Here is a 25325-nt window from a genome sequence, read left to right as displayed (position 1 = left end):
GAACCGTTCATTTCTGCTGCGATTTTATGTTATTTTTCTAACATATATCTTTGCTATAGTTATTTTACATGGTTAAGATTAAGAACAGATACTGCAAAATATTGCATATTGAGCCTGTATAAGCCACGTGGGGCATTTTAAATGTATAAATATTTACAGATTAATAGACAACTGGAAACAAAAATCTGTGTGGGGATTTTACAGAGATGCAACACTTTGTATTTGTTAGGCTATGGTCTCTTCAAAGATCTCTTCTTATATAAATGCTTGAATATGTAAAAAGCAATTGCTTTATTGTTGATTTTGGCAAATCTGCTTCTTCCACACAGAAATTCATGTTGAATGAAGCTCCTCCCACAACAATCACATCGTCAGTGATTTCACCAATAAATGCTGGAATATTTCCATCTGTTTAGGAGTGCATCAGACGATAAGGAAGAACTGAAATCTACAAAGATTGAGTTTATTAAACAGGACAGAGAACATGAGTGATGCAGAACACATTGAAGATACTGGAGAGCAAGCAGGTTGGTGTTTATTCTTCTTTCTTCATTAATAATGCTGAAGATAATTGAGCTTCAAGCATATTTAGATTTGTTGTAATAGGAAAAATCTTTAGAGCTGTGCAATAATAATCTCTCTATAGAGTAAGATTTAAAAGGTGCCATAGAATGCATTGATACAATATTTTAAATTGTTCTCTGATATCTGCATAGAAGGTATATGGCACAGGAAAGGGATAAAAATCTCCAGAAACAGTTTTACAGGTCTATTTACAACCCTAGGATATGTCCCTAGAATGAAATGGTCTGTTTTTGCCTTATTTGGAAGGTTCGTGAATATTAATGATGAGCTCTGCTCTGATTGGCTGTTTCGTAGAGTGGCTAGCTCTCACACTGCTGTAAGGAAACACATGCAGGAAATATATATTTAATTACGGAACTCTAGCCGCTTTTAATATGTGGTTTGTTGAAACTGCTTCACTATTGTGATTGCTGTGTAAGGTTATACTGCAGTGGCTTTACTTAAAACACAAGTTCAGGTGCTTGTCAGTGATGCTCAGGATCTGTAAATGATTCGTCATCATGAACTACTGATGTTACTGACGATTGGGCGATGCAAATGTTGGGGGCGTAACTATTAATGGTCGCGACTATTGTGTAATAGTCTGTGTTATGTTGGAATTGACCTATTTTTCAGTGGTGTTTTGCAAACACCAGATTTATATAAGAAGGAGGAAACGATGGTGTTTGAGACTCATGGTATGTCATGTCCATGTACTGTACTGTTATTATTCAACTATGCCAAGGTAAATACAGTTTTCCATTCTATGGCACCTTTAAGATCAATGGACCTCATTCATGGAAAATATCAGGGACATATAAATTATATAAAATGCATCAAATTGATCAACATTTTGACTAGCAATTGTCTTCTTTCTGTTGTATATCAGGGTTCATTTTTATGTCCTTTCACATTTCTCTATTTTTTTTTCTAAGTTACTGAAAATGAACCATTTTTACTTTTATTTCAGAGCTGATTGAAGAAAACAAGGATCATGGGGAATTGAGTGGTGATAAGGAGAAAAGAGGTGCTGAGAAATCTTTCATCTGCACTCAATGTGGAAAAAGTTACACATACAAATACAGTCTTGATGTTCACATGAGAGTTCATACTGGAGAGAAACGGTACAAGTGTTCACACTGCGACAAGGGATTCAATTGGTCAACTCACCTGAAAGCACATGAGAGGATTCACACCGGAGAAAAACCTTACGAGTGTTTACTCTGCGACAAAAGATTTAGTCGGCCAGGAGTCCTAAAAGCACATCAAAGGATTCACACGGGAGAGAAACCCTATGCATGTGATCAGTGCGGCAAGAGTTTTGCACAAAAAGGACACCTTGCGGCACATATGAAGGTTCATACGGGGGAGAAACCGTTCACTTGTGATCAATGTGGGAAGAGATTTGCACACTCTGCACACCTTAAAACACATATGAATATCCACACTAGAGAAAATCTGTGCATATGTGAACAGTGTGGCAAAATGTTTTTGCGGGCTTCAGACCTGACGCTGCACCTGAAAATTCATTCGAAGGAGAAGCCACATTCATGTGATTTGTGTGGGAAAAGTTTTTCATGCATGCAAAATTTAAAAGTACATCAGAAAATACATACTGGTGTAAAAGAGTACATGTGCTTTGCATGTGAAAAGACTTTTATTTCAGCAAACAATTTAAAACTGCATGAGCGGATCCACACTGGAGAAAAACCTTACGAGTGTTCACACTGTGACAAGAGATACAGTTGGATAAGAGCACTGAAAAAACACGAGAGGATCCATACTGGAGAGCAACCTTACCAGTGTTCACACTGTGACAAGAGATTCAATTGTTCAGGAACCCTGAAAAAACATGAGGTGATCCACACTGGAGAGAAACCGTACAAGTGTTCACACTGTGACAAGAGCTTCAATCAGTCAGATAACCTAAAAAGGCATGAGAGGATGCATACCGGAGAGAAACGTTATAAGTGTTCACACTGTGACAAGAGATTTAGTCAGTCAGCAAATCGGATCATACATGAGAGGATTCACACCGGAGAGAAACCTTACGAATGCTCACACTGTGACAAGAGATTTAGTGATTCAAGAGACCTAAAAAGACATGAGAGGATCCACACTGGAGAGAAACCGTATCAATGCACTACATGTGGGAAGCGTTTCAATAGTTCATCTGGTCTACGCAGTCATACAAAAAATGTTCACAGATCATCTTCAGATCCAGAAGCTTCAGGTCTGATTCTGCTTCCTCACTGAATGCATGTTGCAACAAGCAATAAAATATCACCTGGGTAAATCTGTTCTAAGATTACAAGAGACATGACAAAGAAACATTATCTAAAGTTTTCACAGTGAACAGAGTTCATCCTCATCTTCAAAATCAGCCGTTTCAACTGAGATTCATATCAACTCAAGATCAAAGAACAATGTCCAAAACTTAATCTTGCGCATCATTTTGCCTCATGTTATAAGCAGTATTGGGGAAAGTTACTTTTAAAAGTAATGCATTACAATATCGAGTTACTCCCTAGAAAAGTAACTAATTTTGCGTTACTTTTTAAATCTGGGCAGGGCTTGCTTGCTTGTTTGTTTTTAATATAAAAAGTTCTATTTTTGTCAAATGTAAAAGCCCTTTCACACCAAAAGCCTCAGGCTTAAAGAAAAAGAAAATTCCTGTCCCTACAGTAGACCGCAGAAGAAAAAGGTCAACTCTTCAGCAATAAAAAAAAAAAGGAAAACAAATGTTGCTTATTAGTATGGATGAATTGGATCATCGAAGGTCGGCAGCAAAGATATTGGTTGATAAAATGGGATTAAATACATAAAGGATATTTGTATTATTTAAAACATTTAATTATTGCATTTTTGCAGTGAATTTCACTGTTTTTCTGCATCTGTTTTTTATGAGTGAGATGAATTTATGCATGTTCACATTTATTCTAGAACTAAAGTAACATCTTACTCAAAATTTCTCTCAACATCGGGACAAAAGAGCTTTTAATCAATAAATGGGGGGGGGGGGAGTACCTGCCGTTGCTTATTTGAAAAAGTAACTCAGATATTTTCTTGTCAATTTAAAGTACTGTTTACTTGGAAAAAGTAATATTATTACGTAACTTGTGTTACTTGTAATGCGTTACCCCCAACACTGGTTATAAGTGATATGATTGTGCTTTCTAATTTTCATATTATGTTCAGGTGTTTCATGAAGCATATGCATCACTGGTAGTCTGCTCACTCTTTCAGGAAGAAAAGTAGCTTTTTACTAACCATTCTTGTTCAGGAATCTGGTGAAGAAGCTGCAACACACAAAAGAAAGACTGGGATTTATTTTTAAGTTCTTCTTTATTGTTGTTTGTAAAACAAATGGTTATTTTTCCACTTATGATGTATTTAGAAAACAAAGATGCGAGATCATGTAGCTTCACAACTGATCCTTCTTTGTTAAGTAGGGATGGGTATTAAAAACTGCTATTAACAGGCCCTGTGGATCAATTCTGAAAGACCATAGTATGGATAAGCTCCGATGTTATCGGTTCTGCTTTCATCACTGGAGAAATTGAGAAAATACACATACTATTTTTTTTATGGCTACATACAGTCAAACCAAAAATTATTCAGACATCTATGTAATTTTTGATATTTTGTACTAGTGGGTGCAGGACACTATAGTTCATTTATGTAAATAAGGATAGCAAAAGAAAGTAAACTGTGACATATTATACCCAAAAATTCTTCATACAGTGGGCTATTATTAGTAAAATTGATAAGCAAAACAGGGTCAGGTCAAATTGACAGAATAATTTTTGGTCCCAAATTCTTAAGTGTTTTTTCTTGAATTGCTAATGTGACCTTTTTACACCACAGACTGAACCAAATTAAGCATTGCTTAGTAATTTGTCAACAAAGTATTGATAGTTGTGTTAATATTGTAAAACTAACAGTTGTCTGAATATTTATTTTGGTTGATTGTAATCCATTACATATCTTTCTATCAAAGTTATCTGACATTAAATTTGTTCACAGTTTAACTTTTGAGTTCTTGTCATATTTTATTACCATTTTCTAAACTTTGCGAATAAACTGATAATGTGAGAAATGTTGAAGTTGTCTGAATAAATTTGGGTTTGACTGTAAATGTTATTAAGCTAATTGTATATTGTATGATGCATTTTCATCATTTACAATCCAGAAGCAAGAACTCTCTTGCACTTAAGGGCTGTTCAAATACATTTTATTTTTGATTTCGAGTTTGGCTTATACAGGTGCTGGTCATATAATTAGAATATCTTCAAAAAGTTGATTTATTTCACTAATTCCATGCAAAAAGTGAAACTTGTGTAATGTATACATTCATTCCACACAGACAGATATATTTCAAGTGTTTATTTCTTTTAATTTTGATGATTATAACTGACAACTAATGAAAACCCCAATTCAGTATCTCAGAAAATTAGAATATTGTGAAAAGGTTCAGTATTGAAGACACCTGGTGCCACACTCTAATCAGCGAATTACCTCAAAACACCTGCAAAGGCCTTAAATGGTCTCTCAGTCTAGTTCTGTAGGCTACACAATAATGGGGAAGACTGCTGGTTTGACAGTTGTCCAAAACACGACCATTGACATCTTGCACAAGGAGGGCAAGACACAAAAGGTCATTGCAAAAGAGGCTGGCTGTTCACAGAGGTGTCCAAGCACATTAATAGAGAGGCGAAGGGAAGGAAAAGATGTGGTAGGAAAAAAAGTGTACAAGCAATAGGGATAACCGCACCCTGGAGAGAATTGTGAAACAAAACCCATTCAAAAATGTGGGGGACATTCACAAAGAGTGGACTGCAGCTGGAGTCAGTGCTTCAAGAACCACTACGCACAGACGTATGCAAGACATGGGTTTCAGCTGTCGCAATCCTTGTGTCAAGCCACTCTTGAACAACAGACAGCGTCAGAAGCGTCTTGCCTGGGCTTAAGACAGAAAGGCCTGGACTACTGCTGAGTGGTCCAAAGTTATGTTCTCTGATGAAAGTAAATTTTGCATTTCCTTTGGAAATCAGGGTCCCAGAGTCTGGAGGAAGAGAGGAGAAGCACAGAATCCACGTTGCTTGAGGTCCAGTGTCAAGTTTCCACAGTCAGTGATGGTTTGGGGTGCCATGTCATCTGCTGGTGTTGGTCCACTGTGTTTTCTGAGGTCCAAGGTCAACGCAGCTGTATACCAGGACGTTTTAGAGCACTTCATGCTTCCTGTTGCTGACCAACTTTATGGAGATGCAGATTTCATTTTCCAACAGGACTTGGTACCTGCACACAGTGCCAAAGCTACCAGTACCTGGTTTAAGGACCATGGTATCCCTGTTCTTAATTGGCCAGCAAACTCGCCTGACCTTAACCCCATATAGTATTATGAAGAGGAAGATGCGATATGCCAGACCCAACAATGCAGAAGAGTTGAAGGCCACTATCAGAGCATCCTGGGCTCTCATTACACCTGAGCAGTGCCACAGACTGATCGACTCCATGCCACGCCGCATTGCTGCAGTAATTCAGGCAAAAGGAGCTCCAACTAAGTATTGAGTGCTGTACATGCTCATACTTTTCATGTTTATACTTTTCAGTTGGCCAAGATTTCTAAAAATCCTTTCTTTGTATTGGTCTTAAGTAATATTATAATTTTATGAGATACTAAATTTGGGGTTTTCATTAGTTGTCAGTTATAATCATCAAAATTAAAAGAAATAAACACTTGAAATATATCAGTCTGTGTGGAAAAAAAGTATACATACAAGTTTCACTTCTTGAATGGAATTAATGAAATAAATCAACTTTTTGAAGATATTCTAATTATATAACCAGCACCTGTATGTAATTAAAACAAGATGTTTGAGGTAAAGCAATTGTGTCACGTTTCGTCTAACGAACCTTTCTTTCCTTCATAGCACCTTCATTCCACCTAAAAGTCCAAATTTAACATCCAGATCAGATAAATCACGCATCAGTCATTGGACGTTTGGAGGTTATTATCTAATATAAGGATCATCTTTAAAGTTACATATAAAATTGGTTTACATGTTTCTAACTTCAGTAGCATTTGAAGCGAATGACTTAGAGTCACACAACCAACTGTAAAGTGTTCACGTAGGCGTCAAGTATGATGCACACCTTTTAATTTTTTCATATGTACAGAATAAACTGTTGATTCAAATGTAAAATTGTTATTTCACTAACAAATGGGTTCATAAACAAAATATACCAAAATTTAAAGCTCAATAGCATTTGAAGAGAATGACTTACAATCACAAAACCAACTGTAAAGTGTTCATGTATGTGTCATTTATGATGTACACCTTATACAGTCATACCAAAAATTATTCAGATGCCAGATGTCATTTTTGATAATTTTTACTAGTGGGTGCAGGACACTAAGTTCATTTATGTAAGTGAGGATAGCAAAATAAAGTAAACTGTGGCATACTATACCCAAACATTCTAAATGCAGTGGACTACCAATAAAATTTTAATTAATTTACATTTTTTATTTAATTAAAAAATTTGGGACCAAAAATTATTCAGACACTTTGACCTGACCATGTTTTGTTTAAGTATTTTTTCTTTAATTGGTACCCCACAGACTGAACAAAATTAAACATAGCTGGTAATTGGCCAACAAAGTATTGATAGTTGTGTAAATATTGTCATGACAGTTGTCTGAATTGTATGAATTTACATACCTTTCTATCAAAGTTTTCTGACATTTTCTGACAGTTTAACACTGAGTCCTTGTCATATTTTATTACCATTTTCTAAACTATAGCTGATGTAGCTGATATCACTGATGGACACGGCTTGCAGGTGCCGTAGCCTCATGAGTGACCTGAGCTTGACTGACTCTAAGGGCTCAAATGGATCTCTCTGAAGGGCTTGTAAGACCAAAGAGAGATCGCAAGAGGGCATAAAGCATAGTCAGCCACAAACCCCTCTCTTGACAGATATAAATCGACTGGATATTAGATCTGCAGATCTGTATAATACTTCTATTATAAGTAATACTGCATTTATGTCAGATTAAATATATATATATATATATATATATATATATATATATATATATATATATATATATATAAAGTGGGTACGGAAAGTATTCAGACCCCCTTAAATGTATCAATCTTTGTTATATTGCAGCCATTTGCTGAAATCATTTATGTTAATTTTTTTCCCTCATTAATGTACACACAGCACCCCATATTGACAGAAAAACACAGAATTGTTGACATTTTTTCTGATTTGTTAAAAAAGAAAAACTGAAATATCACATGGTCCTAAGTATTCAGGCTCTGTCTCCATTGTCATTATTGTTATTATTATGATGGACATAAGAATCGAATGTCTTACTACAAATAAGTAAAAATAACTACTTGAAAAAGAGAGGTAAATTAATTCATCATAGTTGCTTGTAACTTCACTCGACCCTAAGCTGAGAAGCGACATTAAAGCACAGAGAAATTACACCTTTTATATCACTTTATTTAAGGACCAATTCTCACTATTAACTAGTTGCTTTTTAGCATGCATATTGTTGGCATATTGGCTGTATATTACTTGTTAAGCACATAATAATGCATGAACATATTCTAGATCCTTTAATCCTCCCAAAATTAGAAATTAAAGAAATATAAATATAGAAAAATAAAATGAGTATGTACATTGCCATCACAAAACCCCTTTGTGATGTCACCATAATACCAAGGGTGAGCATAGTTTAATGCTTTAAACTGAAAAGACTGACATTTGCTGGACATTTGTTGAAATCCACAGAATTCAGGCACGAGCATTTTGGAATATGTTCATACCTTCCTCAGTTTATTGATTGTGGAGTTTTGTAAAATATCACAACAACAGCTGAAAAGTGGAAAAATAGCCATTTTGAGTAGGTTATTCGTGATGTAGCAATAAAAATTGGTTTTAATTATTATATTTATGCATCACTGTAAATTATGCCTCGATCAATTGTTGATTTAATATTGTTGTATTACAAATTAAAGTTTACAGTGATGAAGGTAAGAATGACATTTGATCATATAGTTGGGTGTTAATTCTGATCTGCTCAGCATGACATTACACTTAAAATCTTTAATTTAAGCCTTTTTAAGAACTTTCTCAAGACCTGCACAAATAAAAATAATCACTGCATGAGTGGGATAAGGCTATATCTACGCTATAGTTTTACAGCTGTATTTGGGATCATTTGAAGCAGCATTTAAACTGCATTTTGGAAGTTTAAACTCGGGGCATCATAGACCACTATATGGAGAAAAATAAACTGAAGAAAGAAAGACATGAACATCTTGGATAATAAGGGGGTGAGTACATTATCTGTAAATTTCTGTTCTGGAAGTGAACTTTTACTTTAAGCTTTCAAGATGCACCAGATTGGTAAGAAGTATTGTATTATACTAATAATAGTACTATTAAAACCTTAAAGGATTAGTTCACTTCCAGAACAAAAATTTACAGATACTCACTCCCTTGTCATCCAAGATGTTTGTGTCTTTCTTTCTTCAGTGGATAAGAAATTATGTTTCTTGAGGAAAACATTTCAGGATTTCTCCCCATATAATGAACTTTAATGGTGCCCCCGAGTTTGAACGTCCAAAATGCAGTTTAAATGCGGCTTCAAAGGACTCAAACAGAAAACAAGATTTTTTTTTCTGACCCCATTGGCAGATTATTTTTCTTGTTTCAGGCAAAGACACACTTATTATTTACTTGTTTTTTCGGAAAGCAAGACAATAATTTTTACTCGTCTAGAAAATCTCTTCTCGATTTAAGAACTGTTTGATATTTTGGCTGGAAACAAGACAAAAAAATCTAAGTAAGAAAAATGTTTTGTTCTTCAGTAACGCTTTTGACTACAGTCATTTTTACAGAGAATCTAAATTAGCATTGAATGTTGGGAACACTGCAATGAAGTACGTTTGACTTTTGATCTCTATGATTTTGAATTAATCTAAACGATCCCAGCTGAGGAAGAAGGGTCTTATTTAGCAAAACTATTAGTCATTGTCAAAACAAACTGAAAATGTATATACTTTTTAACCTCAAACGCTTGTCTTGTCTATGTCTGCGTGAACTCTGTTTTTTCCGGTTCAAGGGTATGTCGAAAAACTCCTCGTTTTCTTCCCTAACTTCAAAATCACCCTACATCGCTGCAGAAGTACCGAACCAGTGTTCACAAAGTGAACATGCAAAGAAGATCAAAAAGGTAAAACGGCATTGTAGGACGATTTTGGAGGTAAAGTATAAAACGAGATGGGAGTTTTTCGACATACCCTAACTGTATTGACCCGGATCACACAGACTATGCATGCACATCACAGAGACGAGACAAGATGAGCATTAGAGGTTAAAAAGTAAATAAATTGTCAATTTGTTTCGAAAATGACCTATAATTTCACTAGATAAGACTCTTCTTTCTCGGCTGGGATCGTTTGAAGCTGCATTCAAACTGCATTTTGGAAGTTCAAACTCGCAGGCACCATAGAAGTCCACTATATGGAGAGAAATACTGAAATGTTTTCCCAAACATAATTTCTTTACGACTGAAGAAAGAAAGACATCCCTGCTGAAAAAAAAAAACAGCTAAAACCAGCCTAAACTCGTTGGCTGGTCATAGCCAGTTTAAGCTGGAAGTAGCTGGTTTAAGTGGGAAAGTGGCCAAAACCCCTCTAAAACCAGCTTGCTGACCAGCTAAAACCAGCCAACGAGCCTAGGCTGGTTCAAGCTGTTTTTTTTAAGCAGGGATACCAGGCTGGTTTTAGCTGGTCAGCAGGCAGGTTCTAAAGGGAATTTGGCCACTTTCCCACCCCGACCAACTAAAAGCAGGGTGAACATTTTGGATGACAAAGGGGTGAGTAAATTATCTTTAATTTTTTGTTCTGCAAGTGAACTAATCCTTTAACGATATCCATCCCTACTTGTAAGTCAGTAAGGAGAGAGATCCATCTCATTACTTTTCACTTATACTTAGAAAATTTGTGCATTTGCTTTGAGCATTCATTGATTAAATGTTGACTTTTTAATAATTAATTCATTGTTTTGTTGTTTTATCAACAACTTTTATTGTCTGCTTTAAATTTCTCAATAAAGATTACAGTTACCTAAAACTACATTTTCCTCTGCACATAGCTGAGATTGAATAGCATGGCTATTTGTCTACAGTCGTGGCCAAAAGTTTTGAGATTGACACAAATATTATTTTTCACAAAGTTTGCTGCTCAACTGCTTTTAGATCTTTGTTTCAGTTGTTTCTGTGATGTACTGAAACATAATTACAAGCACTTCATACGTTTCAAAGGCTTTTATCGACAATTACATGACATTTATGCAAAGAGTCAGTATTTGCAGTGGTGGCCCTTCTTTTTCAGGACCTCTGCAATTCGACTGGGCATGCTCTCAATCAACTTCTGGGCCAAATCCTGATAGCAACCCATTCCTTCATAATCACTTCTTGGAGTTTGTCAGAATTAGTAGAATTTTTGTTTGTCCACCCGCCTCTTGAGGATTGACCACAAGTTCTCAATGTGATTAAGATCTGGGGAGTTTCCAGGCCATGGACCCAAAATGTCAACGTTTTGGTCCCAGAGCCACTTTTGCCTTACGGCACGGTGCTCCATCGTGCTGGAAAATGCATTGTTCTTCACCAAACTGTTGTTGGATTGTTGGAAGAAGTTGCTGTTGGAGGGTGTTTTGGTACCATTCTTTATTCATGGCTGTGTTTTTGGGCAAAATTGTGAGTGAGCCCACTCCCTTGGATGAGAAGCAACCCCACACATGAATGGTCTCAGGATGCTTTACTGTTGGCATGACACAGGACTGATGGTAGCGCTCACCTTTTCTTCTCCGGACAAGCCTTTTTCCAGATTTTTTTTCCCCAAACAATCGGAAAGAGGCTTCAACGGAGAATATGACTTTGCCCCAGTCCTCAGCAGTCCATTCGCCATACTTTTTGCAGAAGATCAATCTGTCCCTGATGGTTTTTTTTTTTTTTTGGAGAGAAGTGGCTTCTTTGCTGCCCTTCTTGACCCCAAGCCATCTTCCAAAAGTCTTGGCCTCACTGTGCATCAGATGCGCTCACACCTGCCTGCTGCCATTCCTGAGCAAGCTCTGCACTGGTGGCACTCCAATCCCGCAGCTGAATCCTCTTTACGAGACGATCATGGTGCTTGCTGGACTTTCTTGGATGCCCTGAAGCCTTCTTAATAATGCAGTGGAAAGTTTTTTTTTTTTTTTTTCGGGATTAAGTTAATTTTCATGGCAAAGAAGGACTATGCAATTCATCTGATCACTCTTCATAACATTCTGGAGTATATGCAAACTGCTATTATAAAAACTTAAGCAGCAACTTTTCCAATTTCCAATATTTATGTAATTCTCAAAACTTTTGGCCACGACTGTACATTAGCATACCTGCTTTTGTTTGATGTGTTGTTTTATAAAAGTTTTGTCGAAAAATATAATGTGGAGCTTTTTTCATGATATTAGTGATGGGTCGTTCTTGAATGATTCGTTCATTTTGAACGAATCTTTACTGTGACTCGGGAAGAACGAGTCGTCTCGGGGAGTGAATCTTTCAGTTCCGCATGCACAATTGCGCATTTGCGCAACAATGAACGAACGACTCAAACCCGAAGACTCCAGAGATAAACTAGTCAATTCTCTTTCCAGTTCAGACTGCGTTAGTTAGGCTTAGATGGGGCTGTCACGTGATGAACGAACGACTCGAACCGAACGAACATAGAGGTGAAGGAGCTAATCATAGACTGAAGACCCAGGTAAACAATTAATGAATCTTTTCTGTTTCTTATAGCATTATACTTTTGTCTTGTTTGTAGTGTGATCAACGTTTGTGTAAGCAGTAGATGGGTTAGGGAAGGAACACGTAAATGACTAGAAAAAAGATTAGTTCATTTTGCTGAAGGAGACTCAAAGATCCAAGTCGTAAAATGATCCGAACTTCCCATCACTAGATGATATCCCTGGTGAAAAAAACAGCTAAAACCAGCTTAGGCTGGTTGGCTGGTTTTAGCTGGTCAACCAGCCTGGTTTTAGCTGGTCATAACTGGAAGGCAGGCTGGTTTTAGAGGGGTTTTTGGCCACTTTTCCAGCCTGGCCAGGCTGGCAAACCACCAGCTAAAACCAGCCTGGCCAACCTGGCCAGGCTGCGAGACCAGCTTAAACCAGCTACTTCCAGCTTAAACCAGCTAATACCAGCCAACCAGCCTAGGCTGGTATTAGCTGTTTTTTTCAGCAGGTATGCTGTTTTTTTTTTTTATTTTTTTATTATTGTATCAAATCATCATACAAATTGGTACAAATATCAGCAGTAGTGATACTTGAAAGATAACAAACATTCAAACAACAAAAAACTAAACAAATAATAATAAAAAGTAAACAAAATAAACAAAGCAAAAAAGGGCCATTGTACACAAAATTCCTTACACAAAGACAGTGCAGAACAAATTTTAACAGTCTTCATAGCTTTCTTATTTTTAGATAATGAAATCAAATTAATATAATTTTCCATATCTCTTAAAAAGACCACAAAGACAGGTTTAGAATTTGAGAATTTACATTTGTGAATATAAGATTTGCTTAAGAAAAGAATTAAATTTATAATAAAACAAGTATTTTCTTTTGTGGAGTCAAAATATCCAAAAATAACATTTCTCATTTGTAAAGAAAATTCTGGCAAAATCTTCCATTTAATAAAAACACCAATATCATACCAAAATTCCTGAGTGTAGTGACATGACCAAAATAAGTGCTCCTGTTTCAACAGCATTCAAACAAAACGAACAGCTCTAAACTTTTGTAAAAAATTCTTTACAGGATAAAACCTGTGGATCAGTTTATAAGACACTTCTTTCACTTTATTTGTGAGAAAGAATTTTTGCTGAAGTGACCAGACTTTTTTCCAATTAAGATTATCAAATAAATTATTCCAAAAAAAAGGTTACATGCGGAGCAGAAATTAGATTCTCAAGAAATAATGACCTAATTTTATAGTTTTTGTTTCTTGATGTGGAGACACAAATTCGACCAACAGGAGTGTCATGGGATTAAGAAGAGATGCAGTAACTGTTGAAGAGTAGGCCTAAGTAAAGTTTTTAAGCAGCATACACAAACCAGAAGGAATAGCTCCCATAACTATTGCAAATTCTTTTGGAGTTACAGGTATTTGGTATTTGGAAAGAAATTCTGAATATCTTAGCAAAAGCCCTTGATTGTTAAACAACTGATGAACCAATATCAAACCATTACTAAACCAGTTATCATTTAATACAGAGATTTGTTCTTAAATAAGATGTTTTTATTGTTCCAAATAAAACACTTCTGTGGCGAGAAATGATGTTTATAAATTAAAGCCCATGCTAGAAGAACTTGTCGATGAAAATTGGAAAGTTTGATTGGGAGTTTGGATATATATAGTTGCACATTAAAAGAAAATGAGGACCACCAAGCTGAGAGAAAAAAGCATTCCAAATAGCCGTTGGTTTAGATAGATATTGCTTCAGCCAATTGATTTTAAATGTATTGTTAAGGGAATCGAAATTAATGAAATTCAAAATAATATGCTGTTGATGTGAAGATGTGAAGATGACGTCATCACTTGCGCGCGGCGACGATTTCTAGACCCAGCGGTCCAGTCTTCTGAGGTGAGGAGTTCGTGGTATTTCGCTTATTTAAACAACTCTAAAATAGACTTTAAACATTTTGTGTATGTAATAATATGCGAGGTCGTTTCTGCATTGTTTTCACCGAGTGCAACGCTGTTTGTGTGTTTGCTGACCGAAATAAACACAAACATGCGAGGAAAACGTTCAGTTCATTAAGACATGAGTTATTTGTCTTTTTGTATGTTCGTGTGAATGATTGCTTCAGTGTTTGGAGTGATAATGTTGCTATTACTGAATGTCTTGTGATCTGTGAGAGGAATGGATGCGAACCGATTGTTGCTGCTGAGATTTTGTTATTTTTCAACCCTATATCTTGTTATAGTTACTTTGCATTGTTAAGATTAAGAGCAGATACTGCTAAATATTGCATATTGAGCCTGTATAAGCCACGTGTGGCATTTTAAATGTATAAATATTTACAGATTAATAGACACTGGAAACAAAATTCTGTGTGGGGATTTTACAGAGATGCAACACTTTGTATTTGTTAGGCTATGGTCTCTTCAAAGATCTCTTATTATATAAATGCTTGAATATGTAAAATTGTTTTTAAAAAGCAATTGATTTATTGTTGATTTTGGCAAATCTGCTTCTTCCACACAGAAATTCATGTTGAATGAAGCTCCTCCCACAACAATCACATCGTCAGTGATTTCACCAATAAATGATGGAATATTCCCATCTGTTTAGGAGTGCATCAGACGATAAGGAAGAACTGAAATCTACAAAGATTGAGTTTATTAAACAGGACAGAGAACATGAGTGATGCAGAATCCTGCAGAAAGAAACACATTGAAGATACTGGAGAACAAACAGGTTGGTGTTTATTCTTGTTTCTTCATTAATGATGCTGAAGATTATGAATCGTCAAGCATATTTAGAATTATTGTAAAAAGGAAAAATCTTTAGAGCTGTGCAGTAATAATCTCTTTATAGACTAAGATTTTAAGATCAATGGACCTCATTCATGGGACATAAAAAATTATATAAAATGCATCAAAATGATCAAGATTTTGACTAGCAATTATCTTCTTTCTGCTGTTATATCAAGGTTCATTTTTATGTCCCTTTACATTTCTCTGTTTTTTTCCTGAGTTACTGAAAGTCAGCCGTTTTTTACTTTTATTTCAGAGTTGATTGAAGAAAACGAGGATCATGGAGAATTAGGTGAGGATGAGGAGAAAAGAGGTGCTGAGAAATCTTTCATCTGCACTCAATGTGGAAAAAGTTACACATACAAATACAGTCTTGATGTTCACATGAGCGTTCATACTGGAGAGAAACGGTACAAGTGTTCACACTGCGACAAGGGATTCAATTGGTCAACTCACCTGAAAGCACATGAGAGGATTCACACTGGAGAAAAACCCTATGCGTGTGATCAGTGCGGCAAGAGTTTTGCACAAAAAGGACACCTTATGGCACATACGAAGATTCATACAGGAGAGAAACCGTTCACTTGTGATCAATGTGGGAAGAGATTTGCACAGTCCGCACACCTTAAAACACATATGAATATCCACACTAGAGAAAATCTGTGCATATGTGAACAGTGTGGCAAAATGTTTTTGCGGGCTTCAGAATTGACGTTGCACCTGAAAATTCATTCGAAGGAGAAGCCACATTCATGTGATTTGTGTGGGAAAAGTTTTTCACGCATGCAAAATTTAAAAGTACATCAGAAAATACATACTGGTGTGAAAGAGTACATGTGCTTTGCATGTGAAAAGACTTTTATTTCAGCAAACAGTTTAAAACTGCATGAGAGGATTCACACTGAAGAAAAACCTTACGCATGTTCACACTGTGACAAGAGATACAGTTGGATAAGAGCACTGAAAAAACACGAGAGGATCCATACTGGAGAGCAACCTTACCAGTGTTCACACTGTGACAAGAGATTCAATTATTCAGGAGCCCTGAAAAAACATGAGAGGATCCACACTGGAGAGAAACCTTACAAGTGTTCACACTGTGACAAGAGCTTCAGTCAGTCAGATAACCTAAAAAGACATGAGAGGATGCACACCGGAGAGAAACGTTATAAGTGTTCACACTGTGACAAGAGATTTAGTCAGTCAGCAAATCGGACCATACATGAGAGGATTCACACCGGAGAGAAACCTTACGAATGCTCACACTGTGACAAGAGATTTAGTGATTCAAGAGACCTAAAAAGACATGAGAGGATCCACACTGGCGAGAAACCGTATCAATGCACTACATGTGGGAAGCGTTTCAATAATTCATCTAGTCTATGCAGTCATACAAAAAACGTTCACAGATCATCTTCAGATCCAGAACCTTCAGGTTGCATCAAGCAGTGAAATATCACCTGGATAAATCTGTTCTAAGATTACAAGAGACATGACAAAGAAACATTATCTAAAGTTTTCACAGTGAACAAAGTTCATCCTCATCTTCAAAATCAGCCGTTTCAACTGAGATTCATATCAACTCAAGATGGAGTCCCTCCTCAAAGAACAATGTTCAAAACTTAATCTTGTGTATCTTTTTGCCTCATGTTATAAGCAGTGTGGGGGAAAGTTAATTTTACAAGTAATGCATTACAATATTGAGTTACTCTCTAAAAAAGTAACTAAATATTTTACTTAGTTACTTTTTTTAATGGAAAGTAATGTTACATTATTTTTTCGTTACTTTTTAAATCTGGGCAGGGCTTGCTTGTTTGTTTTTAATATAAAAAGTTCTATTTTTGGCAAATGTAAAAGCCTTTTTACACCAAAAGCCTTCAATTCAAGTCTGTACAGTAGACTGCAGAAAAAAAAGTAAATTCTTCAGCAATAAAAAAAGGAAACAATGTTAGATTATCTTGCGTCATTTTTGCTTATTAGTATGGATGAATTGGATCATCGAAGGTCGGCAGCAAAGACATTGGTTAATAAAATGGGATTAAATACATAAAGGATATTTGTATTATTTAACATTTAATTATTGCAGGTTTGTGTTGAATTTCACTGTTTTTATTCATTTTAAGGAATACTGTATCTGTTTTTATTTTTTTGAGTGAGATGAATTGATGAATGCATGTTCACATTTATTCTAGAACTAAAGTAACATCTTACTCAAAGTTTCTCTCAACATGGGGGCAAAAGAGCTTTTAATCAATAAATGGAGGGAAAAGTAACTGGCGTTACTTATTTGAAAAAGTAACTCAGATATTTTCTTGTCAATTAAAAGTACTGTTTACTTGGAAAAAGTAATATTATTGCGTAACTTGCATTACTTGTTATAAGTGATATGATTGTGCTTTTCATATTATGTTATGAAAAGTGTGAATATGAAAAGTAGCTTTTTACTAACCATTCTTGTTCAGGAATCTGGTGAAGAAGCTGCAACACACAAAAGAAAGACTGGGATTTATTTTTAAGTTCTTCTTTGTTGTTTGTAAAACAAATGGCTTTTCTTCCACTTATGATGTATTTAGAAAACAAAGATGCGAGATACACCATGATGTAGCTTCACAACTGATCCTTCTTTGCTTCTTATGTTAAGTAGGGATGGATACCTGGTAATAAACAGGCCCTGTGGATCAATTTTGAAAAACCATAGTATGGATAAGTTCAGACGTTATCAGTTCTGTTTTCGGCACAGGAGAAATTAAGAAAATACACTTACTATTTCTTATTGCTACATACAGTCAAACCGAAAAATTAATCAGGCATCTATGTAATTTTTGATATTTTATTACTAGTGGGTGCAGGACACTATAGTTCATTTATGTAAGTGATGATACCAAAATAAAATAAACTGTGACATACCCAAAAATTCTTGATACAGTGGACTAGCAGTAAAATTGATAAGAATTTGGGACCAAACATTATTCTGTCACTTTGACATGATCATGTTTTGCTTAAGTGTTTTTTTTTTTTTCGCTAATTAGACCTGTTTACACCACAGACTGAATTTGTCAACAAAGTATTGATAGTTGTGTAAATATTGTCATACTAAAAGTTGTCTGAATTTTAGGTTGATTGTAATCCATTACATACCTTTCTATCAAAGTAATCTGACATTATATTTGTTCACAGTTTAACTCTTGAGTTCTTGTCATATTTTATTACCATTTTCTAAACTTAGCGAATAAACTGATAATGTGAGAAATGTTGAATTTGTCTGAATAAATTTGGGTTTGACTGTAAATGTTATTAAGCTAATTGTATCCTGTATGATGCATTTTCGTCATTTGCAATCCAGAAGCAAGAACTCTCTTGCACTTCAGGGCTGTTCAATTACATTTTATTTTTGATTTTGAGTTTGGCTTCTAAGTATTATGAAAACAAGATGTTTGAGGTAAAGCAATTATTGTGTCGCATTTCGTCTAGCGAACCTTTCTTTCCTTCATAGCACCTTCATTCCTCCCTAACAGTCCAATTGATATTTTAAATATTATGAAATATAGGGACTATCTCTAAAGTTACATATGACATTGGTTTACTTGTTTCTCACATCAATAGCATTTGAAGATACTGACTTACAGTCACACAGTCAACTGTAAAGTCTTCATGTATGTGTCATTTATGAAGTACACCTTATACAGTCAAACCAAAAATTATTCAGATGTCATTTTTGATCATTTTTACTAGTGGGTGCAGGACACTAAGTTCATTTATGTAAGTGAGGATAGCACAATAAAGTAAACTGTGGCATACTACTATACCCAAAAATTTCAAATACAGTGGACTACCAATAAAATTGATTAAAAGAAATTTGGGACCAAAAATTATTCAGACACTGACCATGTTTTGTTTAAGTATTTTTTTCTTTAATTGCTACCCTACAGACTGAACAAAATTAAACATTGGTAATTGGTCAACAAAATATTGATAGTTGTGTAAATATTGTCATGACAGTTGTCTGAATTGTATGAATTTACATACCTTTCTATTAAAGTTTTCTGACTTTATATATATATAATATATATATATAGATGAATATGTTCTGACAGTTTCACTCTGAGTTCTTGTCAGATTTTGTTACTATTTTCTAAACTCTAGCTGATGTAGCTGATATCACTGATGGACACGGTTTGCAGGTGCCCTAACCTCATAAGTTCATAGAGAATGCACTGAGCTTGACTGACTCCAAAGGGCTCAAATGGATCTCTCTGAAGGGTTTGTAAGACCAAAGAGATCTCAAGAGGGCATAAGGCATAGTCAGCCACCTATCTAAGCCCTCTGGAAGAAATGAACCACTGACCCGACTCTGCACCGTCGTGGGTTGTAAATTAAGCATAACCCAAAAGCTTATTTATTATTACTGAACAAGTTATATTTCTCACAAATTATAGCAGTTATTTGTAATTACCGAGGTTATTCTTCTTAAAATGACTTTGGTAACAGGGTTGATTAATGCGGTCAGCACTGTGCAAAAAAACCGTGAAATGTTCTGTGGCATGTTTTCTTACAAACATATATGTGACCCTGGACCACAAAACCACTTTTAAGTAGCACGGCTACGTTTGTAGCTATAGCCAAAAATACATTACATGGGTCAAAATGATCGATTTTTCTTTTGTGCCAAAAATCATTAGGATATTTAGTAAAGATCATGTTCCATGAAGATATTTTGTAAATATTTTACCGTAAATATATCAAAACGTAATTTTTGATTAGTAATATGCATTACTAAGAACTCCATTTGAAATCTTTAAATGCGATTTTCTCAATATTTAGATTTTTTTTTTTTTTTTTGCCTCAGATTCCAGATTTTCAAATAGTCGTATCTCGGCCAAATATTGTCCTATCCTAACAAACCATACATCAATTTAAATCAAATTATTTATTATTTATTTCAATTAAAAACTAACCCTTGTGACTGGTTTTGTGGTCCAGGAACACATGTAATAAATAATGATTCTAAATTGTCAGAAAATACAATCTATGCCACTTTATATCAAAAAGTTGTTCTTTCTCACAGCGAAATCTACTTGAGTTTTGTGTTTCTGGTGTCCAGCGTTCATATCCGTATGAATGTATGTAAGTGAAAGGAAACACCTAGAGTCTGGCCTTTAATAATTAAAAGGTTTTTAGTCAAATTAATTAAATATCAATTACTTCTATGTCCTTTTACTTCATATTTTTCTTTAAATTATGATGTCCTGAAAATTAAATTCAACTTTTTTTAAATTAATATCAGACCTGATGAAAGAACTTATAAGCCTTCAGAGTTCTTTACTCTCCTTATTCTCTTCCATAAAGTCAAATAAAAACTTGTGAATAACCACACAAAAAAAAGAATCCAGAAAATTCTGCTTTTATCCATAACTTAGTAAAAGACATTACGTTACATCATGGATGTTTATTAGTCAGGTTCTAAAATGAGAGTGTGATTGGTGAGGTGTCATTAGTTCTCTCTATGCTGTCTCCTAGTGGACAAATCCGGAACTACCTGGAAAGTTCATGAACTTGCTGGTGCTGATGAACACACAGTATAAAGCTAAGCAACTCTCAGAACTGGAGACAAATCTAAAAGCCTTACGACGCCACTGAGGAGCAAAACAAAACCACAAAATCCTCTGCAAAATGTTGAGCCTGCATGGATTTCAGCCTTCCCTCAGCTCATGGGAACTGACTGGCCAGTGCACAGTCTCTGGCCACAGATCACACCTTTTTACAGACACGCAGAGGTACAGCAGGAGCTGAAGAGCAGCCTGGAGCAGCTGGAGAAACTTCAGCACAAGATCTTTGAGGAGATGCCACCCTCACAGGAGATCTACCCAGTCGCCTGCACAATGGAGAAAGAGGGAAGCGGCTTTGCTTTGGCGCTGGACACTAAAGACTTTTCCCCAGAAGAGCTGTCAGTCAGACAGGTGGACAGGAAGCTGCATATCAGCGGAAAGACTGAGAAGAAGCAGGATGATGGGAAAGGATCTTACTCTTACCGAATCCAAGAGTTCAGACGGGTGTTTGATCTTCCTCCAGGAGTGAATCCAGAGGCGGTGACCTGCTCCATGGCTGATGGAAAGCTTTACATACAGGCTCCAGTAAATCAGCCATCTGAAGCAGCTGAGAGGATGATGCCCATTGACTGTCAAACTGTGAAGACAACACAGCCAGAAGAAGCCAAGACACGACACGATGCCGGCGCAGCACAGATCAATCCTGAAAGCACTGGACAATCTTAAACAATCATGTTTTATTTTAATTTAAAAATTGTGTCCTGGTTAATTGTTTTCTGCATGAGCAAAATTATTATATTTTTTCTATATTGTCCATTGAATTAAATAAAAATGCTGCATAAAAGGACATTTTCCTTTGTTTTGTTTTATTTTATTATTTTTTTTACACTTCTCTACATGATAAAGAAATGATGTTGCAGAAAATCTCCAAAATGCCTACAGCAAGTACAAAAGCTACAAAAACATTTGACAAATGTCACCATAAAAATGTTCATGAATTTGCTAAGATGAGAAAGAAAAGGCAAAATACCAGACCAGCTGCTCTGAGGCCAGTTGCATGAACAAAATACACAAATATATATATATATATATATATATATATATATATATATATATTTTTTTTTTTTTTTTTTTTTTTTTTTTTTTTTTTTTTGGTGATCTGGTTTCCTCCGGAACAAATTAATTATACTGTATGTGTATTTAATTTCTAGATCATTTGTGAGATTTCAATGATATTTGACCACTGAATTTGAAAATGTCCCAGGTTTTCATTTAAGAAATCTGGTCACCTTATTATACTTCAGATATAAACACTGGCATGATCAAAATAGAGTAAATCACCTTTCTGTGTAGGTGTACAACCCTGACACTTCAAATACAGATTATATCCTTTACAACCTAACACCAGCAGGTGGCAAGAAGTGACTTAAAAAGAGATTCGTTTAAAAATGTTTATATTCAGTCATTAAATCATTCATTCAACTTAATTTTAACAATTTGTTAAAAATTTAATTCATTTTGTAGATAGACCGCAGCAATAAGCATTTTGTCAGAACCTCTAGTAAATGACATGTTAGTTTAGTTGTCTTTGTGATTCTTCATTCTCAGTTCATCCAGAATCGCGCAGCTCTAAATGGTAATTTATCCACATATAATATTGTTTAATGTAATTATATTACATTTGAAAACATAAACGTTTTATTTTCAAATGTTGTCTTGTGTTTGTGCTTCTGAAAATGGACCTTTACTATTGGTATTAGGAGTATTTTGTATTTTAGGTTGATTTAGGTTCTATCTATCTGTCTATCTGTCTGTCTGTCTGTCTGTCTGTCTGTCTGTCTGTCTGTCTGTATATATATCAGGGTTGGGGCCATTCATGAATTGAATTGAGAATGAATGGTAAATTCCAATTCACTTCCTGGAATGGAATTGGAATTGGAATTGCATGCAGCTGACAGGAAATGGAATTGGAATTGAATTGGAATGTCAGGAAACATTATTGAAATCAAATAAATTCCACTAAATTCCACTTGAGTTGCTAAATAAAATAATTTGACTTGATTTTCTTAATACTTTATAGTATTAAAACACGTGCATTTAATATTGTAAATCACATAAATAACAAACATATAAAAGAAATGCAAAGTTCTGTATGTTTAGTATGTTAAGCGTGATCATTTCACATGCCAAATTTCAGGAAATGATTATAATTCGATGCAATAAAAAGTGAATGAAATACATGAATAAACATGACTCATTTTTTGTGAGTTGAGACATATATTATGTGGTAATCATATATTGAATGTGTAGTACATCCAGAAACTTATCACCACTGTCATTCAATTATTAATGCATAATGTACAGTTCTCATTTTTATTTACTTGCATTTGATCAACTCTATTTCATACATTACATGGCATTTGTAAAGAATCATAAATAAAGTTCAAATGTATGTCTCTAAATGCAATTAAAAATAAATGCTCAGAAACAGCAATAAACGGAATTCAGTGGAATTTCCCTGAATTGAATTCCACTTCCTGTAATACCAATTCAATTCCAGCTCTGTTTCCTGTAATTGTTGTTGATTTCCAATTCCAATTCCATTTCCTTCTTTGAATTGGAATTGTTGAGTTCATTCTTGAATTGACCCCAACCCTGATATATATATATATATATATATATATATATATATATTAGTGGTGGGCCGTTATCGGCGTTAACGTGCTGCGTTAACGTGAAACTCTTATCGCGCGATAAAAAAAATATCGCCGTTAATCTATTCTCAAATTTGGGTTGGGAGCTGGGTCTAAACTACGCAAGCTATGATGACTTTCACCTTGATAGTTTAACGCGGATGTATACCGAAGACTGTAGAATATGGTTGCGCGTTTAAGTCTCCTCCGCCAAAACACAGACGGGATCGCGTCGTCCTCCATTCATAAAAACCGAATCTACTATAGCGAAATGCCACGTAAATTCGTCGTTTTTTGGATTCATAAATCAAATGTTGGTCAGTCACTTAATTCAAATCGCGATATGGACTAGTGTATGTGAAAACTGAAATGCATAAAGACCGTTTTAATATGAATCCGGTATGTTCCGTTTGCCTAGCTGTATGTATGCATGGCGGAGACGAGCTTTTACTACACGCATACTGAAACACACGTGACGCTCCCGGTAATTTTTGGCATTTGCATCTCACATGAACAGATAAACTCAATCTCCCAAACTGCTGTGAGTGTCACTTTTACCGTTTCATTTGAGAAAACTAGCATCATATCATACTGTATGACACAGAAACTTCACGGCAACCTGTCAAAATAAAAGTACGGTGTAACATGTAATGGGTTGGGTAGGTGTTGACGTTAAAAAAACACAATCTAATAGGTAGAAAAAATAATTTCATTGTTAGTTAGTTAGTAAACACAAGTACATCTAATTGAACATCATTTATTTTCATCAACAAATTATCATAGAACAGCTTTATGAGCTTTATGATCCATTCTCAAAGACTTTAAGTCATTATTTGGGTAGCACACATATTCTGAATGCCTTCAGCAGAATTCAAATTAGCCATTTTAATCTAGATTAATCTAGATTAATTCCAAGATTTAATCTAGATTAATCTAGATTAAAAAAATTAATCTATGCCCACCCCTAATATATATATATATATATATATATATTTATATAATGTTTTATAGTTTTTACATTATTTATTTATTTTAAATGTGTATTTAACTATCTAGATGTTTTTTTATATCTGAAACATGTAGTTGTAATTGATAAAACGAAAATAAATAAATAGATAAAAGAACCTCACTTTCAAACTGGTGTATTAAATTGTTTATAGAGTTATGATGGGATTCATATTGCATCAGTTTGAAGGGTAAAAAATGTAAGGAAAAGCAAAAATCTCCAGCAGGCGGTGATATGCATGTGTGTCACCAATACATTTAAACTAACGAAGAAGAAGGAGAACCGGAAGTAGAACGGGTCAGACAGACAAAGCGCAAGTAAAGATGTCTCCGCCGTCTCACTTCGACTTCATTGAAGCCAGGGATAAATTTACGGTAAATTATCGTTCCAACCATTTACTGATACACGTGTTTTGGCATTAGCAGACGGTTTTAAGATGAAAGTGTTTTAAGTCGCTTGTTTTCCAAATCTCTCCTCCAAAGTAATATGTAGCGGTGGATATTATTATCATAATAAATATTTATCATCCAGTAGACCTATTAAACTAGACATGTGTGCAGAATAATTTGTTAATGAATGCATTAAAATAGATTAATGGTGTTTGTGGAGGACACAATGTTGAACTGTGATGGAATCACATGCTAATATCGTGTTATTAAATGAAAAATATAACATTACTATGCTACATGAGCAGAAATAACAATTTCTAACTGTATTCTGGTGTTATTATGTCTGGAAAACACGTAATATCATATTACGTTTAGTGTTTTAATCATAAATGCTCTAACCACTATACTTCATTTATTCAACTTATGTCAATCTAACTTTTTGTTTGCAGACTGCCACTAAAAGTGCTGTAGATATCAAGAACTGTAAACCTCTGACCAACGCTTTCAGCCACCTGCCTG

At 35.1% G+C, this 25325-nt stretch overlaps 2 protein-coding genes and 1 pseudogene across 2 annotated transcripts in view; all 3 read left to right on the top strand.

Moving 5' to 3' along the window:
* The first annotated feature begins 333 nt into the window (after positions 1 to 333).
* On the top strand, positions 334 to 17185 carry LOC141344153 (uncharacterized). The gene is made up of 3 exons (XM_073848936.1): positions 334 to 527; positions 1535 to 2749; positions 15972 to 17185. The coding sequence occupies exons 1-3, from the start codon at positions 485 to 487 to the stop codon at positions 16622 to 16624; spliced, it is 1911 nt and encodes a 636-aa protein (XP_073705037.1). The 5' UTR covers positions 334 to 484; the 3' UTR covers positions 16625 to 17185.
* Positions 17186 to 20842: 3657 nt separating this feature from the next.
* Positions 20843 to 21444, top strand: LOC141344607 (heat shock protein 30-like; annotated as a pseudogene).
* Positions 21445 to 24740: 3296 nt separating this feature from the next.
* The window catches only part of LOC141344606 (G protein-coupled receptor kinase 5-like), a 12293-nt gene continuing 11708 nt past the window's right edge, over positions 24741 to 25325 (top strand). The window contains exon 1 of the mRNA XM_073849479.1: positions 24741 to 24791. Coding sequence (XP_073705580.1) covers positions 24741 to 24791 — 51 coding nt within the window. The remainder of the gene's footprint in view (positions 24792 to 25325) is intronic.

This window comes from Garra rufa, chromosome 10 (genome assembly GCF_049309525.1).
Source record: "Garra rufa chromosome 10, GarRuf1.0, whole genome shotgun sequence".
Taxonomy (NCBI): Eukaryota; Metazoa; Chordata; class Actinopteri; order Cypriniformes; family Cyprinidae; genus Garra; species Garra rufa.
This window is presented reverse-complemented; position numbering and strand designations above follow the sequence as displayed.

Coding starts and splice junctions, on each gene's coding strand:
- LOC141344153 (XM_073848936.1), top strand. CDS start 485: ATGAGTGATGCAGAACACATTGAAGATACTGGAGAGCAAGCAG. Junction 528..1,534: donor AGATACTGGAGAGCAAGCAG/GTTGGTGTTTAT, acceptor CTTTTATTTCAG/AGCTGATTGAAGAAAACAAG. Junction 2,750..15,971: donor TAGTTCATCTGGTCTACGCA/GTCATACAAAAA, acceptor AAAATTTAAAAG/TACATCAGAAAATACATACT.